The sequence below is a fragment of the Leucopleurus acutus genome (genome assembly GCF_964270905.1).
Source record: "Leucopleurus acutus genome assembly, chromosome: 5".
Lineage (NCBI taxonomy): Eukaryota > Metazoa > Chordata > Mammalia > Artiodactyla > Delphinidae > Leucopleurus > Leucopleurus acutus.
Genome location: NC_139147.1, coordinates 93772557 through 93791282, shown reverse-complemented (window position 1 = coordinate 93791282; position 18726 = coordinate 93772557). Strand labels below are relative to the sequence as shown.

The window sequence follows — 18726 nt, the reverse complement described above, 5'->3', positions numbered from 1 at the left end:
AATCTCTAGTTACAAAGAGTACAAGTAAAAGGAATATAAGCTTTTCTATTGGCTCATGTTTTAATAAATACAGTATGTGGCTTCATGAGAGTTTTTTTTTTTTTTTCCATTATTACCAAACCCCAGCTTCTGTGAGGTGGGAGTTGAAAGGGGAAGTGAGGATGGAATGAGCTGCTTCCTGTGATGGGCAGGCCACAGAGGTGAGTCATAGGCCCTCCATAGCCGCCTCAGAACATTTCCACTTTATTTGTCTAAATTTATTGAGCTCATATTCAGCTGTTCGTTGTAGGCATCTGTTCATTAGTGCGTGCCCTTTTTATGATTATGCTGTGATTTGGCTATGTTGATTATAAAATATTTTGAATATCACTCATGGTTCTATTTAGGATTTTATTTGAAAAGTGGCTCCACTACTAAGTAGGCAGCATTACATAGTGGTTATAGTTACCATATGTTTGGAATCACATAGGCCTAAGTTCAGACTCTAACTCTACTGCTTACAGGTAGGGTGATCTTAAGCAAGTTATTTGACTTCCAAGAGCTTTAGTTTCCTTATCTGCAAAATGGGGCTAATGATAATCCTACTTCCTTGGGTGGTTGTGAGAACTGAAAGAGGTGTAGTCAGTAAATAGCTGGCACACACTGACCACTTAATAAATGCTGACTTAAGCACACAAACAACTGAGCAAATCAGAGTTAAGACTGTACCTGTAAGTATTTGAATGGAAGCAATTTCAGGACAATAGAAAACTACTGGGTTTTTTTTCTTTTTTTTTTGGCTGGGAAGTGTTTTTTCCTCTCCTTTGTTTCTTAGAGATGGAGAATGAATAAAGAGAATTTTAAAATCTACCTATGTATCTGTAATCCATCTATAGATTTCAGGTTTTTTTTTTAAGAATAGTAATCCTGGAGGCAGTTGCTACTCAAAGTTCAGCACTGATGTCATGGAATAAAAACAGCCTTTCCATCAAATCACTCCCACCAGTCAGAGGGAATTTCCAAGTTGGGTATCATTATTGACTTAGCCATTATTGACAGTCTTTTTGTTTCTTGTTCTAGAGTAAATATGTAATAGGAGGAGTCACATTATTTTTCTATCTGAAATCAATGGTTTACACCAGACAGTAATTAAAATGTAACACTTTCAACAAAATTTAATATGGAAAAATTCATCCAGAATTAATATGACTGCATTACCATATGCTACCTATAAAACACATTATTAGATGAATATTCCAAGTGAAATCTACATTTAGGTAGCTATTAACTTCTACCATGTTTATTTTTCCTCTAAGGATTTTCTAGGAGAGAACAATGCTAGACTTGATGCATTAGAAACGACATCAAAATCTAAAATGTTACAACCTCAAATAATACACAACTCCTAAAGTGCCAAAGATTTTACAGTCTCTAAATATAAGAGAAATTATGCTTTTATATAAGAACCTTTCTACTAATAAAGAGCTTTCTGACTTTTATAGACTAGGAATATTTTTTCTAAATGTTATTGCTTAACTACTATCCCATTTCTTGAAAATATGAGCATGCACTTCATTTTAGAGACATTTACCTCACTCTGTAAGAAATGGCCAATCAGGTCAGCATGGGCACTCCTAAAGGATGGTAACCGAGTTCTAATGCAAGTTTATAACCCAACACAAATGAAAGGGAAGTCGTTTTCTCCTACTCTGCAAAGAATTACCAGAATTGTATAGGGGGAAACTCATTTGCCCAAAAGGTACTTTTCAAACTTGTTTTGAATTGAAAACCATTGCACTCCTAGACAAACACACTGGTTTGGTGAGAATAAAGAAAACTACGTCTTCTCATACACAGCTGATGGGAGTATAACTTGGCAATATTTATTAAAATTTCAAATGTGCAAACTCTTGGATTCTAATTTAAGAAATGTGTCCTGCAGACATGCCTGCATTTGTGCAAAATGACATGCGTACAAGGTTATTAATTGCAGCACTATTTCTAAGAGCAAAACACTGGAAACAATCCAAATGTTCATCAGTGGGGAATAGATATCTTCCATATAATAGAATATTATGCAATGATAAAGAGGAGGAAATATATGCTGATATAAAACAGCCTCTAAGACTTACTTCTAAGTAAAATCAAGTTGCAGAAAGAATATCATGTACTACCATATTGCCTGTATTTATTAACTTAAAAGATAAACAGTGGTTACCCATTTGGAAATTGGGTGGCTGGAGGATAGGGCTAGAAAGGGGACTTTTCACTGCATACTATTTTATACCTCTTGAATTTTGAACTATGCAAATATATTACCTATTCAAAAAATAAGTGAGAAAGTTAAAATATATAATTCAAACACAGTGAGTGGCACACCTCCCACTTGTGATAGTCATGCTGTGTAGGGGTGAGCTGATGATTGACCTGAGATTGCACTGTGCATGTAACTGTCATCAGGATGCACTTAAGTGGAGGTCAGAAACCTATCACAGCCACCTACACCTCTCTCAGCTTCAGCTAAGCCTTTTGGCGTTCATTTTCATTTTTTCATATTCCTCCTTAGCCTAAATTAACTAGTGGCAGTGGCAGCAACTGTATGATGCCATAAATGGACGTCACCACATGTGAGATCCTGTTCTCTGGACACCTCCTCTGACAAGAATTCTGCCTGAATCCATTACTTAGCAGTAGGGACTGTTTTAGAATGCACCCTCAGTGTTCATGCCAATAAAGTGGAGAGAAATATACAATAACTCAATTTTAAAGTATCTTTTTTTTTTTTTTTTTTTTTGTGGTACGTGGGCCTCTCACTGCTGTGGCCTCTCCCGCTGCGGAGCACAGGCTCCGGACGCGCAGGCCCAGCGGCCATGGCTCACGGGCCCAGCCGCTCCGCGGCATGTGGGATCCTCCCGGACTGGGGCACGACCCCGTGTCCCCTGCATCGGCAGGCGGACTCCCAACCACTGCGCCACCAGGGAAGCCCTTTAAAGTATCTTTGAGGACAACTCTGTGGGAGCCAGAAATGCTGAGCAGGCCTCTGGTGCCAGCAATGGCTTCCCATACTCTACGATGACATGTGCCTCTGGTGCTAGAGATCGTAATATTTTACTTACTTCTTTTGCTTAAGTGGATACTTGATTGCAGCTCCCATAACCCATACAAATGGTAGGACATCTCCTTCATTCCTAATTTGAGATTTGTATCAGGACTGAGCTGTTTTAAACTACTTCCAATATATTTTTTTTGGTCCATTGCTGAGTGAAGTTTTAAAGTTAAAAAATGATTAAAATAAAAACAGAAGAAACAACTGGTGTGAGGTTACCAGCTTTCAACATTCACACCTTAGGAAGGCATCAGAAAGTGTGAATATTGACTGTTTCATTAATTTTCATTTTTCACCATTATGCTTGGTATTTAAAATAATTTATTTGTTGTGTTTAAATCCTACATGCCAGCAAATAATTATCACCCTATCTCAAAGCCAGTGCTCTAGGAAACATCCCAAATAGAGTATACTAAAAGCACAGAGTGCGCGCGCACACACACACACACACACACACACACACACACACACACACACACACAGTATGTTAATAAAGCCACTGAGAATTCTTATTTATCAATATTTTAAATTAATTTTTTAAGCACTCAGGTAAATTAAGGTAACTCTTTTATTAAAAAGGTGTGCTTCTCACTATATGTATTGATATGTTTCCTCCTAAAGCAGTCATAAACTATTATTCAGTAATATTCCAAATATCAAAAAATGAGAAAAATCCAATACATATAAATGAACATGCCAAGATATAAAAACAACCTTGCTGATTAACTTCAAAGATGTATTATGAAAGCAATTTATCATTGTAGTAATTCTAATAACCCTAACTGTTTTTTGATTAGTGCTGTACATAGGAAGAAAGGACATGGGAGAGGTATGAGTAACAAAAAGAAGAAAATTATCCTTCTACTTTGCTGGGTATGAAAACCCTCTTTTCTCTTCCTTCAGACTAAGGCTTGCTGAGCTTTCTGTGACTGAGCACAAGTGGATACACCTGGGCTAGACCACTGACCAGTCAGAATGGAGGGGAGGGATAATTCGTGCCTGCTGCTCCAAGCATGTTTCAACCCCTCTTTGAATGAGACATTCCCAAAGTCTCATTCCAGCTGTGCTCTGTGGCTTCTCTCTGAAATCTGTCCTTCCTTCCTTTCCGATCTACTCTCAGGGTCATGGTCCCTCCCACTGTAAACAAATCACCCGATACCCTTCATCAAGGGGTTCTTTCTATGTTCTTCAGTTTAAGCTGGACCCTCCAAGGAGCCCTTGTCCTCTAAAGCCTGTGTCACATGGAGGTTTTTGTCCTTCCTGTCCCTTAGCACAGTATCACAGAACCGTGTCATCTGGCTATCCTACCCTCTCTGTCACCTAACAAACTCCTCATTATTTCCCCACATTTACTAGGAGTTGACACCTGGATTATGGTTCCTCTTTGCTCTTTGTCACAACATCATCCTCAGTGACTTCAGATATCCAGTATCCAGCTGTGGATGACTCATCTCATATCCTGGCCTCTCGCTTTTTTTTTTTTTTTTTAATTCCTGAACTCTTCTAATTTAGCAGCCCGATCTCATGAAACTTATAACCTCTCAAATCTTATACTCCAGTACGACTCGTTGACCAAATCTTCTAGCCTTTCAGCTCTTTCCCTCTCTTCTCCTCAAATGCCTTTTCTTTAACTGTCAGACCCTGGGCCACTACATACCCTCTGTTCTGTCCTTTCTTACCCAGCCCAGACCTAGAGTCCACCATGGTAAACATTCTCTCATCATTAATCACAGTAGCTCTGCCCTCTCATCCATTTCATCAAAACCTCAAGTCTGAGTCCATGAAAACTTGTGGATGCTCAGAGACACAATGTAGAAAATCACATAACTTTGCAGTTTGTTCTCACTATAGATTCATGGTCCCTCTTCTTAGGGATCCCTGAATCCTCTGCCTTAACCCTATTTAGGCTTTGTCTAATTTTCCTCTGCTGTCTGTCCAATCTTTCTCAAATTCCTCAACTGCTTCTGACTCAATTAAAAAATCAAAACATTCTCTCAACTTACCCTCAAGTCTTAAAAACTCTTCCTTCCTATCACAAGGGAACAGGTTTCCATGTGTTCAAATCTAACATTTCCATCTGTTTCCAGACCCCCATCCTTTCACACTTCCTTGGGGGATCTCACACCTTCAATCATCTTTTCATTACCTTTACTCTCTCTGTCTCTAAGGGCTCTTTGAATAGAATCATGACCAGTGTCCATATCCTTAAAAAAAAGTAAAAATCAGCCCTTCACTCTATATTCCCTTCGAAATACTGTTCCATTTCTCGTCTTCCATTCGAGGTAAACGTTTTAGACACTGTGCCTACTTCTTCCCTTTCCAAATCTCACCATTGCTTCTGGCAGTTAGCTCTATTGAGAAAGGCTGTGTCTTAGAAGCACACCCTTGATTACAAGCAATGAAATCAGGCATTAGTTTCAGATGATGGTTTATTCTTTTAACAGAGATTACTGAGATTATATCATATGCTCAACCATATAATGAGTACAAAGACTAATCATGTCACTGAAATTTCAGGGTATAAATTTTGCTTGCTTAATTTTAGTCCAGGTTCTAAATACGGTACATATGAACAAGGTTAGTCTAACTTTTCAGATCCAAGATACTTCATCTCCGGGTTTGCTAAGCTCATGTCCACTCCTATTCTTGCTTTCTAGTTGAGTTGCAGTGATACCCATTAAAATTGTTCTCTTCGTAGACCTTTGACAGCCAAAGATTATTTTTCACTCTAAATGCTACCTTTAGAAACTCTGTAACTAGATATTTTCCTAAAGCCTCCAGTCCATGAGGAGTAACTTCTTAGAGGTCTCTCAGTTAATTTTGTCTCGTTATTTCTTAATCTGAGAGGTAGTTCACATTTTCCAGGATTCTTTCATCATCTCTCTTTCTTGTTACACTTCAGGTGGCATCAAGTATGGATGCTTCCTCCAAATGTCTATCTTTGGTCATAAACTTTCCTCTGTGCTTCCTACCTACCTGTCTCTAGGCAACAAATGTGCTGCACCAGCTGAGCTTGTCACCAGCCTTCACACAAAATACATCCAAAATTGCATTCATCTTCTTCACCTCAGGTTCCTGAGTTGGTGGCGCTTTGATACTTAGAAAATGCTTCTTTGTTTCTCAACTGCCACTAAGGTGTGAACATTTTCCTTTCTCCCTCCCTCCCTCTTTATTTCCTCCCTCCCTCCCTTCCTTTCTTCCCTCCCTCATTTTGGTTTCTCCTCTTTATACTTACTATTGCTTATCTGGTTCTGCCCTTTACTTTTCTCATCAAGATTGTCATGGTATAACCTGCTAATGGCCTCTAGTCTTTTCCCTCTTAAATCTGCCTCTAAACCAGTGGCTTTCAAATATTTTTGACCAAGATCCATGATAAGAAATACATTTTACCTCACAACAGGGACACACAAACACACACAGAGCTAGATAGACAGCACAATTAATTTATTTCTCTCTCCTCTTCCTAGGTACATGTCTATTTACGGATAGATATAGATATACCTGGGTATATAACAGGATCAAAATTTTCACAGAGTAAAACTTTCCAGTATTTCATAAACTCTGATATTTTCTGTTGTATTTCTATTCTACTGATAATGTTAAACATAATGCTGGTCACAGTCCATTAAACTGATTTCCTAACCCAGTAATAAGATATAACCCAGAGATTGAGCACTGTTTTTGTTCTCTACATACACTAGAGTGATGTAGCAAAAATAAATAAATATGTAATTGACACCATCATTCCCCACAGTAATGCTTTTGGGAGGCCGCTTGTTATTTACTGAATAATGTCCAAGATCTTGACAAGGTATGCATGGACCCCTGGCAACCTGCTAGCTCTTCTAGGTTTATTTCTCCCTATTCTGCCCTGCACTTTCTTCCATAGGAACACTCTACGCATTCCTGTTTTACCCTGGAGTTTTCTCTTTCTAGTTCCTTCACACCCTTATCCCCCTGGCTGTTTTCTCCCAAAATCAGCACTTGGATCATAGCAAATAAAATGTCTGCTATAAGAACAGTATAGTTATATTATAGATGTAACTGAAGAAAGGATAAAGAGCTGTAAGATTGAAATCTTATACTTCCTTGTAGCTCCTGTAGTAGTAACCAGCATAGTGTTAATAAAGTAGTAACTATTCAATATTTTTTTCACTGATTCTCAAGCAATCCTTCTTTTTTTTTTTTTCACATCATTACTTCCCTATCCAAGAACCCACTTATTGCCTTAAATACCAATTCCGATTTCCTCTGCCTGGTTTTTAAGACTATCCAGCATATGGCTCTATCTCTCCACCTTTATTTCACAATAACGCCTTCCTCTGGCCTGCCCATCTCTTTGCTGTCCTTATTAGGTTTCATGCATCTTTCCTCAAGTTTTCCATCCTGTTAGCAATGTTTATCTCCAATATCATACTCATTTTCTGTCCCCTCTTCCCACCCACTTTTCCATTCAGTTATTTATTTATTTATTATTATTATTATTTTGTGGTACGCGGGCCTCTCACTGTTGTGGCCTCTCCCGTTGCGGAGCACAGGCTCCGGACGCGCAGGCTCAGCGGCCATGGCTCACGGGCCCAGCCGCTCCGCGGCATGTGGGATCTTCCCGGACCGGGGCACGAACCCGTGTCCCCTGCACCGGCAGGCGGACTCTCAACCACTGCGCCACCAGGGAAGCCCCCAGTTATTTATTTTTGAGGTTCATTCAAACCTTTAAATTCACCACAAATCCTCTCAATATTTCTGTGAGTATTTTATGCATTTTTATCTTTTTATCTTTAATAGAGAATAATAATAGTTCCCAACTCACTGGGTTACTGTGAGAATTAGAGGTGTTAGTATAGATAAAGTGCCTGCCACCGAGTTCATGCTCATAAATGTGTATCACAAACTCCATCAAACATTCCTATCCTAAAGCTTTGCTCTACACGGCCATTGCACATCACTGAACACTTGATAGATTTCTAATTTCCTTACAGTTATAGAACGTTTCTCTAAAGCTTGAATCTAAGTTCCTTGAGAACCAAATCCCTGTCGTATAATGTGATCTTACCCCAACATCACCCAACAAGTTGACAGAAAGTAGTGAGAAAGTTGTCACTTAATAATTTGTGGTTGATTTCTTATCAAAACGTATCCCACAAAATCAATGATTAATTACGCATAGATTAGCAGCATAATTTGAATCATCATCATCATATCCCAAAGCAAGTACTCCAGAAGTTATTTCTGGATATAAAATATATTTTGGTGGCGGCCTTCAAGTATATATGAATCCAATGTTCTCAGTACTCATAACAATTCATTCAAAATAATGAAACCATACTGAGACAGTGTAATGAAAATTTGCTTCCCCTTTTTTATTACACCCTGCCTATCTACATCCTGTTCTCTGATAGAAACAGAATCATCTCTCAGGTGGAAAGAAAGTCTTCTCTATTTTAGTGAATGTCAAATGAGGCAACCGAAGTGTTAAACTAGATGATTAAATAAAAGTTTTCCCCTAACTTTCTTCTAGATCATCTGAATCAAAAGAGTAACCACAACCTTACTCTGTTCTACATTCCTGTGAACAAATTTAAGTGGACCTCATCTGCTCATTACATGCAGAGTCTGTTTGAACATCACCCTGTGTTGTGTATGAAAGCTGGAAAGGGGTAGGGGAAAGAGAGAGAGGATTGCTGTTTTAAACTTTATCTGGCTTTGGAAGCCTTGCAAGAAATTTAGAAAGTTGGATAGTGGAAGAAATGTTGGGCAACCTTATCCAATATTTGGATACGAGTCGTCTTTTTTTTTTAATGTGTGTGAACCTCCACATGGAATCATCAAATTGAATTACAGTTTAGGGTTGTGTAAGACTTCAGTGAGTGAGTTGGTTGAGTTTTGATTCACAACAATGTAAACAGAGTTAACAGCATTTAAAAATAGCCTAAGGTTGGGCTTCCCTGGTGGCGCAGTGGTTGAGAGTCCGCCGGCCGGTGCAGGGCACACGGGTTCGTGCCCCGGTCCGGGAAGATCCCACATGCCGCGGAGCGGCTGGACCCGTGAGCCATGGCCGCTGAGCCTGCGCGTCCGGAGCCTGTGCTCCGCAACGGGAGAGGCCGCAACAGTGAGAGGACCGCGTACCGCAAAAAAAAAAAAAAAAGAAATACCCTAAGGTTAACTGTCATTTGAATCCAACCCCTAACGATGACCGTAAACTATGAAAATGAACCTGCTCACTGAAAAGATCTTGCTCGGCTTCCTGTAGATTAGTAACTCATTTTTTGTGAGGTCATCACTAATGAAATGAATTTAGAGACACATGCTAACTAACCACTGACTGGTGTTTAGTATCAACCTATTTATTAGTGTTAATAGAAAAGTAGTCATTGAGTTAATTTGCTTTTTAAGTGAGTATGAGAAGATTGTTTTAGATGTAAATTTCCAAAGAGTACGTTTTCACGACAGTGACATTCACATTTTTCTTGATGCTTTGTAATAGCTTTAGAATGTTTAGATATTACTTCTCTTAATTCCCTTCAAAAAAGCACACATGGGTTAACATCTATTGTAGGTAATTTTAAATGAGAAGGATCTTCTGTGTGAGCAGTTCTCAACTGTTTTTAGCTGCTCTGGGAACTTAAAAATACCAGAACCCCAAGCATGGTCATTGCCTGAACCTCAGACAATTGTATAAGACTTTCTGAGGGTGGGTTTGGGCACCCCTGTGTGTGTGTGTGTGTGTGTGTGTGTGTGTGTGTGTGTGTGTGTGTATGTATGTATAATAGCTCCCCTAGGTGACTGTAATTATGTCAAGAATCTAAAGACCTAAATAGACATTTCTCCAAAGAAGATATACAGATTGCCTACAGACACATGAAAGAATGCTCAACATCATTAATCATTAGAGAAATGCAAATCAGAACTACAATGAGATATCATCTCACACCGGTCAGAATGGCCATCATCAAAAAATCTAGAAACAATAAATGCTGGAGAGGGTGTGGAGAAAAGGAACCCTCTTGCACTGTTGGTGGGAATGTAAATTGATACAGCCACTATGGAGAACAGTATGGAGGTTCCTTAAAAATCTAAAAATAGAATTACCATATGACCCCGCAATCCCACTACTGGGCATATACCCTGAGAAAGCCATAATTCAAAAAGAGTCATATACCAAATGTTCATTGCAGCTCTATTTACAATAGCCAGGACATGGAAGTAACCTAAGTGTCCATCGACAGACGAATGGATAAAGAAGATGTGGCACATATATACAATGGAATATTACTCAGCCACAAAAAGAAACGAAATTGAGTTATTTGTAGTGAGGTGGATGGACCTAGAGTCTGTCATACAGAGAAAGTCAGAAAGAGAAAATCAAATACCGTATGCTAACCCATATACATGGAATCTAAAAAAAATGGTCATAAAGAACGCAGGGGCAAGACGGCAATAAAGATGCAGACCTACTAGAGAATGGACTTGAGCATATGGGGAGGGGGAAGGGTAAGCTGGGACAAAGTGAGAGAGTGGCATGGACATATATACACTACCAAATGTAAAATAGATAGCTAGTGGGAAGCAGCCGCATAGCACAGGGAGATCAGCTCGGTGCTTTGTGATCACCTGGAGGGGTGGGATTTGCGGGGGGAGGAGACGCAAGAGGGAGGGGATATGGGGACATATGTATATGTATAACTGATTCACTTTGTTATAAAGCAGAAACTGACACATTATTGTAAAGCAATTATACTCCAATAAAGATGTTAAAACAAAACAAAAAAAACAGTTAAACACAATGACAACTTGAACATGGATTTAGAGTTCCTCATGTTTCCCAACAAGCAGTCCTTTGTGAAAGCACCTTGTGGTTGGCCATTAGTTCTTACCATTCCTGCTTAACAGTGTTGTAAGAGGTTCAGAAAGTTGCTCAAAGTCACACAGCAGTTAGGTACCTCTAGAAGCAGTATCCAATACAGATAATCTGACTCCAAATTCAGTGCTCTGTCCATCAGAGCTCTGGATCCTTGTGGCCACCTAGGGTTATGTGAGCTAGATACATCGAAGTGCTTACTGCTAATTCGCCAGATGGGCAATGGCAGGTGTTTACAAACCTACCAGTGGTGTGGCATAAATCTCTGCTATTCAGAGTGGTCCCTGGACCAGCGGCATGGACGTCATTTGGGAGCTTATTTGAAATGAGGCATCTGGATGCTCTACCACAGACCACATGCATTTTAAACAATATTCCTATACAGCTTTTATAAACTTTAAAGTATGAAAAGCAAGAGTGTTAAGAATTCCAGATGTGAAACCAGGGCACCTGAATTTGACCTCAGCCCTTCCACAAACTAGCTGGGGCACTTTAAGTTTTTTTAACTTCTTAGAGCATCAGTTTTTTGTTTTGGGAATGATAATATCTGTCTTTGAGGGTTGTTTTGATGATTATCTAAATAAATGGGCCTGGACCCCCAGCAGTAGTTTAAGAAATGCATACTGAATCTCTATGCAAATCCACAGATGTGTAAAAAGACAGCTCAGGCATTCAGCGAATTTGGTGAACTCTTGATTTCCTGATTATGTTGGACTAGGAACTATCAGTGTTAGAATCCATTTAAATTAAGCTTTCTGGGATGTCCACATTTTCATGCCCTAGAGATTTGCTACAGAATTATTCTCAGCAGAGCAATTATAGGTGAGGCTGCCCTATAATGAGATATCTTTGCTACTTCATTAAATAAACCCCCTTGCATGGGCTCCAAAATGGACCTGCCTCATACCAAATTCCATTACACTGGACGTAATCGCATAAGAAGGCCCTGGTGCGGGTTCAGTGGTCCTGGATACCTAATGTTTACCATAAAGGGAATGTGTTCTAGAACAGTGGTTCCCAAAAGCTGGTTCTCAGACCAATTCTTTACTGATCCAAGGGGCAATGAAAAAAAAAAACAATTTAGTCAACTTTTCATAAAATTGAATTATAATCTATTTTAAAAATATCCTTCATTCTGAGCGTATGCCCTTTTTTGAGAGTATGCCCTTTCTATTTTCTATCTTTTTGGTGTTCAACTGCTCCATATTTTAATTAAATAATGATGATAATTGATGGTAATTTTTGTAATGTTCTTGTACAATACAAATACAAGGTCAATCCTCTCCCCCCTCCAACTTTTTTTTTTTTTTCTTTGCGGTACGTGGGCCTCTCACTGTTGTGGCCCCTCCCATTGCGGAGCACAGGCTCTGGACGCGCAGGCTCAGCGGCCATGGCTCACGGGCCCAGCCGCTCCGCGGCATGTGGGATCCTCCCAGACCGGGGCACGAACCCGTGTCCCCTGCATCGGCAGGCGGACTCTCAACCACTGCGCCACCAGGGAAGCCCCCCCCTCCAACTTTTAACAAGAGTTTTAAGGTCCTTGAAATCCCCCAATTCTGAACAATCGTTATAGAAAAAATTGCTTAAAAGGAAATTCTTTCCTATGAAATTAGCAAGGAGCAGAGAGCATTTTCCATTGGGGACCAAACTGCACAGTTTTAATTGGAGGGCAGATTTGTCTAGTGTCAGCATCTCACGGAGTGTAATGCTCCTCAAACGCCTGTGTGTACCAGGACCATTTGGGATCTGTTAAGATGCAGATTCTGATTCTGCAGGTCTGGCACAGTCCAAAGTTCTGTAATTCCAACAAACTCTCACTTCGAGTAGCAAAGGCATAATGGTTAAGGTGGTGAGCTCTGAACCAGATCACCTTGGTTCAACTACTCCTGTTACTACCACTGCTAGCTGTTGATCCTTGAGCAAGTTACTTAACCTACCTATCCCTTAGTTTTCTCATTAGCAGCAGAAGAATAATAGTCCCATCTCACATTTTTATTGTGAAAGTGAAATGGAATATTGAACGTAAATATTCCCAGAATGTAAAATACAGTACCTGACACATAGAAAGAGCTCCATAAATGTGAGTTATTACTCTAACTTCACAGATCAGTGACTGGAGCACCAAGATATTAAAAAAGAAAAATATTAGCACCTCAAGGTGGAACCCTCAAGGGGTTCCTACATGATGAAATTGGAAAAATTGAAAGTTCCATTTGGTGAGGGATAAGTTGTGGTCTGACTTCTTTGGCTGGTTCAGTGAGATTGTTTGAAGCTGTGAATCTTAAAGGGTGGGTATAGATCTGTTCTAATTCAGAAGGTGGAAGCCTCTCAATTACTAAGATCCTATAAGTAAGGTTGAAATTATGGTATGGTTTAGGTTGCATGCCACAAAATTATTAGAACCTTTGCTAACTTATAAATGACAAGAAAAATACCATTAGTACATTCCCAGACTTTAAGTTTTCCTATAGGTCTTTATTAATAATTATTCTTTTCCCCATGAAAGTACAGCTAGAATGTTTATTAATTAATCTCTTCTTACTTTTTGTTGACAGCCAAGCAATTTATTGGAAATAGTGTGTATTGCCTAATATGCCTCATTGGCCCATGAGGCCAATGTCTTATATTTATTTATTTATTTTTTATAGAATCCCTACTATTTTAATAGGGGGTGAATTTATATAGTTGTTCTTTAAAAATTATAGGTAATAGCATCTAGGTATAAAACTGTGATTTAATATGAATTTACGGTTTTTATCTTCAGTTTGTACCTTTTGCCCATCTGGTATGATTTCCGCTGTAATTTCAAACACAAGAGCAAGTGATGACTGATTTTTTTAAATTAATTAATTTATTTTGGCTGCATTGGGTCTTCATTGCTGCACGCGGGCTTTCTCTAGTTGCAGCGAGCGGGGGTTACTCTTCGTTGTGGTGCATGGGCTTCTCATTGTGGTGGCTTCTCTTGTTGTGGAGCATGGGCTCTAGGCACGCGGGCTTCAGTAGTTGTGGCACGCGGGCTTCAGTAGCTGTGGCTCGTGGGCTCTAGAGCGCAGGCTCAGTAGTTGGGGCACACAGGGTTACTTGCTCCGTGGCATGTGGGATCTTCCTGGACCAGGGCTCGAACCCGTGTCCCCTGCACTGGCAGGTGGATTCTTAACCACTGTGCCACCAGGGAAGTCTGATGACTGATTTTAACAAGGATTGATGAGTTAGTCACAGAGCTAAGGACTAATCTAACCTACTTAACTGGTTCAACTTTACATAGTAAAAAGGAAGCTAAATAAATTATTTCATCAAGCACATTTAAGTTAATGCCTCCTGTGTTCTAAAATCCTAAAAGATTAAAGTTGACTGCTTTTGGGAAGCTAAACTGTTATCTTCTGAATCACTGCATATCATTTTTATCTTTTTCACTTATAAAATATCAGAAATTTACCTGTCTAGTTTGTGACCATGTTATAGAAACAAAAGGAGTTAATACTTTGTCAAGAGCACAAGGAAACTAATGTTTAAGCAGAACATTCTAATGCGTTGATTAGATAAGTTGGAAATTATTGTGTCTATTAATAAATAGTCACAAATTTCTAGGGCCATTCCCCAGTTTTTACTTTCTGTTTCTTTTTTTGTGGTCTTACCTTTAACCACAACCAGTCTTCTGTATATTTCTACAGCTGACTCTGGACCACTCAGTTGCCAAGCATTTTATATGCCTCACAATGCCTCCCATGTAATAATCACTCCATGGGAGAGTTGCTAGTTATCCTTCAATAGCCATACCCATTCTCCCCTTCTTCTTCAGTAATAGGAATAAGAAAAATACGATTAGTACATTCCCAGACCTTTAAGTTTTCCTATAGGTCTTTATTAATAATTATTCCTTTCCCCATGAAAGTACAGCTAGAATGTTAGTGACCATGAATGTTAGGGCCATCGGGAATAAAGACCATATTTTTCAGCCTCCCTTGTAGCTTTGTGCAGTCACATGACCAGATTCGGGTCAGTGAAAAAAAAAATGGAAATGGTGTGTGCAACTTCCCATCAAGTGTGCTTGGAAGGACGCAGGGTGACTCTTTCCTTCCTTGTGCCCTCTTATGGCTGGTTAGAAGGTGGGCGTGATGACACCAACAGGAGCTGGCATTTTGGATTAAGAGGTCACAGTCACACGTTAAGGAACAAAATAGAATCTGGTACCTGATGGTCATGTCATACCATACCGGCGCTTGACTACCTAACATTTATACGAAAACAAACAAACAAACAAAAACTTCTCTCTTGCTTTAGACACAGGTATTTTGGGTTTCTGTCACTTGTAGCCAAATCTAATCCTAACTTCACACACTGAAATATTCATTGTTGCATTTATCTTTCAGGTGTGATCCTTATCATTATGCCTTGGTCTCTGTCATCCATCTTATCTTACTCAGTCATGTTAGGACCTAAGGAAAAGCAAGAGATGCATTAAGTAATACCTGAGAACACTTAATACTGAAGAAGTTAAATTCAAGAGAAGTTAAATTCAGGAGAGGAAAGAGTTAAAGAGGTTAGAAATCTTTTCTATTCGCAGTAACTTTGGTTTATTAAGAGACATTCTAGGTAAGATTTCAAAAGTTAACTCCCAAGGTAATTAGACAAAAGCTAGGCCAGATGTCTAAGCTAACTTTTGGTCTCAAAATAATTACTTTTGTTAATTACCAGTAATTTGTGTCAGCATCCAACACTTTCCTAAAAACCCTTGAGGGAGGGGGAGGAGGCAGGGAGAGGGAGAGAGAGGGAGAGAGGGAGAGAGGGAAAGAGGGAGGGAGAGAGGGAGGGAGAGAGGGAGAGAGGGAGGGAGAGAGGAAGAGAGGGAGGGAGAGAGGGAGAGAGGGAAAGAGAATGGGAGAGAGAGAGGATGTGCACAGCAGAGTCAGAACACAAGCATTTTCCAGTACAGTTGCAGTACAGATCTTGGGGTCATTAAAACCTGATTCAAATTTTACACTTTTGAACACTGGGTTTTATGGGAAAAACGGATATTTTCTTGCAGTTACTGCAAATATCTTTTACTTCTACATAGGCTTAACTTGAATTTTATGTTCTTTCTTATTTTATGCCTTTTTTTCCCATTGCCAAAATGATTCTTTTCCTTTATCTATAAAATTACACCTTTAGGGCTTCCCTGGTGGCGCAGTGGTTGAGAGTCCGCCTGCCGATGCAGGGGACACGGGTTCGTGCCCCGGTCCGGGAAGATCCCACATGCCGCGGAGCGGCTGGGCCCGTGAGCCATGGCCGCTGAGCCTGTGCGTCCGGAGCCTGTGCTCCGCAATGGGAGAGGCCACAGCAGTGAAAGGCCCGCGTACCGCAAAAAAAAAAAATTACACCTTTAGCCCTGCATACCCACCCCACCCACCACCATCAAATTTCAGCTGAAAATAGCCCTAGCAGAAGTGCCCACGGTTCTTCCTGGAGTCTTTACTTAGCTTCCTTTTCCCAGTCAGTGGCTTCTGGTCATTAGCTCAAAGAACAGCAGAGGGTTCTCAGTGGTCTGTGGATAACTTAATTTGGGGGCACTTTTTACATAGTTCAGAAGTTTACATAGTGCATCACTCTTTGCCTCTTTGTGTAAATGTCCCTTTATAAGGACATATATTTATAGATGCATCTAGTTGTGCACTGTCTCACCACTTCATGTCTCTTTGGGCCTCCTTTTTTGTGCCTAGAATTTCTTTTTAAATATTTAGTGGCACCATTGTCTAGTATTGTCCATTAATAATTCATTGTAGATGTAGTCATTTTTAACCTGCAAGTAACAGTGTAAATAATACTTTTTAAATATCCATCACAAACATCTCATATCTGACTCCTGCCCATGCCCCAGGTTCCATGGTGGATCAGTCACTCCTTTATGCCATCTCTATATAACTGTTTACTGCTTTCTCTCCCTCACCAATTGTTAGAGGGAGGCACCTTGTCTTAACTCATTTTGTAAATCTCCAGCGGCCACCAGGCATATATAAAATGCCTTGAACTGTTTTTTGTAGTTAATTAAATATGCAGTCACGAATGTTGCCAAGCCAATGGGAGTTCTAGTTGCACACTTTGGTCCTTTTGTAAGTTCAGTGGGTCATGAGATGGTGCAGTTTTTCCCATGACCTTTTTTGTGTTTTATTGGTGATTCTCACGTTTATTTTAGCCCATGGGCTATTTCTTTATGCCAAGATATTGACCAACTTACCTGCTTGCAGAGAGAAAAATAATTATTCGTAAAGCTCAGTAGAACGGGAAGGGAAGGGAAGTTTGATGGTAAGGTAAAATGGTGTTGTTTTGTTTTTAATCAGTATTATACATAAATTATCAGCCCATGCTAAAAAGTAAGATGGTTATGTTTAATCATGAAGACTACATATCAAAAGGGGACAATTTGTATATTCATTAACTGCCTATTTCTAGAGAATCTATACTCTACCCATCACCACTGTACTAAAACTTTATGGTTTTTATAGGTATACATCTAAATTACAAAACCAACTGCATTTTAATATATGTTACCCACTGCAGAATTTGTTAGAGAAAATGCATGAGATGTGCTTTTGGGGTGATTTCTGTATGTCAAGTGCACACAAGCATATTAATTTGCAGGCACATCTTATTTATGTAAACTGAGAACTGCATAGTCTTGATATCGTTCAATATTTTCACCCCACGATCGCTGTTCATTACAGTATAATCAGAACTGCTCAATGTAATCACAACTTTCCCTTTCACAGCTTCCCATCACCAATCTACGTTTTTTTAATCCCATACCTCCAGTGCTGTTCTGAAATGTCCTGCTGCCACGGCGTATTTCTTTTGTCTGTAGCAAGAGCTGGCACCCTTTAAGGTTACCTGAAGCCATTTGTCAATCTGAGGCAGAAAGGTGAAATTAGGTACACGGAAAGCGTCTACTACTATTTCAGCAGCTTGGCATGTTGGCCGATTCCCAGTGGACATGTAGGACTCTACAAACTCATAGCTCACGTCCTCTTCATTAACGTAGACCAACTTCACCTCCACATCCATGATATTCTTTAAGGGGATGTGAGGCAGAGGCATGGTGATCAATGGGCTGTCAAGGTCTATTACTTTTGCCTCTTTCTTTCCAGCTGGCTTTTCTTCACCTTCTGCCTTCCGTTTAAAGGCCATTTTCTCTAAATCATTGCTTTGTTTTTTTTTGATGCTCTTTGCCATTTTTATTTTCTCAGCTGTGATTTCTACCTGTTTATCTCCACAGCTTTTGTTAATCTCTTGTGGCATTTCCAGGATGCTGGGTGGGTTTGCTAAGGTGGACATTTTCTTGTTTGTGTTTATCTTTGGAACAAGTTGATCAGGATAGAACCTATTTACTGTATTCTCTAAACTCCTACTGCTTCCTGAATCCATTGATTTCCCCCTGAAACACCTGTAGGGGTGAGAAGAAGACACATAATTACAACAAAATGTTGAAATTCCAGTGGCTTTAATTTAGTCAGACTATACTCAAATTCATTGAAAACACTGTTTAATTCATTATAGGTATTTATCACCTTAAAGTAAAACTGTATGTACATCATCTGCTGACTGTTTTACTAGAGAAGTATATGTTTCAGTCTCAGAATTCACCAAGAATTTGTTGAAAACACATTTAGACAATGTCTTTCAAAAGTAACCATCTATAGCTGAACAACGTTGAATGACCATTTTTATGGGGTGCCCAAACTCATTGAATAGGAAAAGCTTATGCATAGCCACTGAGGACAAAAAAAGACCCGCCAAAAAATCTATCTCA

General features: G+C 39.6%; 1 protein-coding gene across 1 annotated transcript in view; it reads right to left on the bottom strand.

The window, feature by feature from the left end:
* SPATA16 (spermatogenesis associated 16) overlaps positions 1-18350 on the bottom strand; it is a gene marked incomplete at its 3' end in the record, with an annotated part of 224424 nt that extends 206074 nt beyond the window's left edge. The window contains exon 1 of the mRNA XM_082839271.1: positions 17727-18350. Within this exon, the coding sequence (XP_082695397.1) occupies positions 17727-18341 (615 nt within the window). The 5' untranslated portion in view covers positions 18342-18350. The remainder of the gene's footprint in view (positions 1-17726) is intronic.
* Positions 18351-18726: the final 376 nt, after the last annotated feature.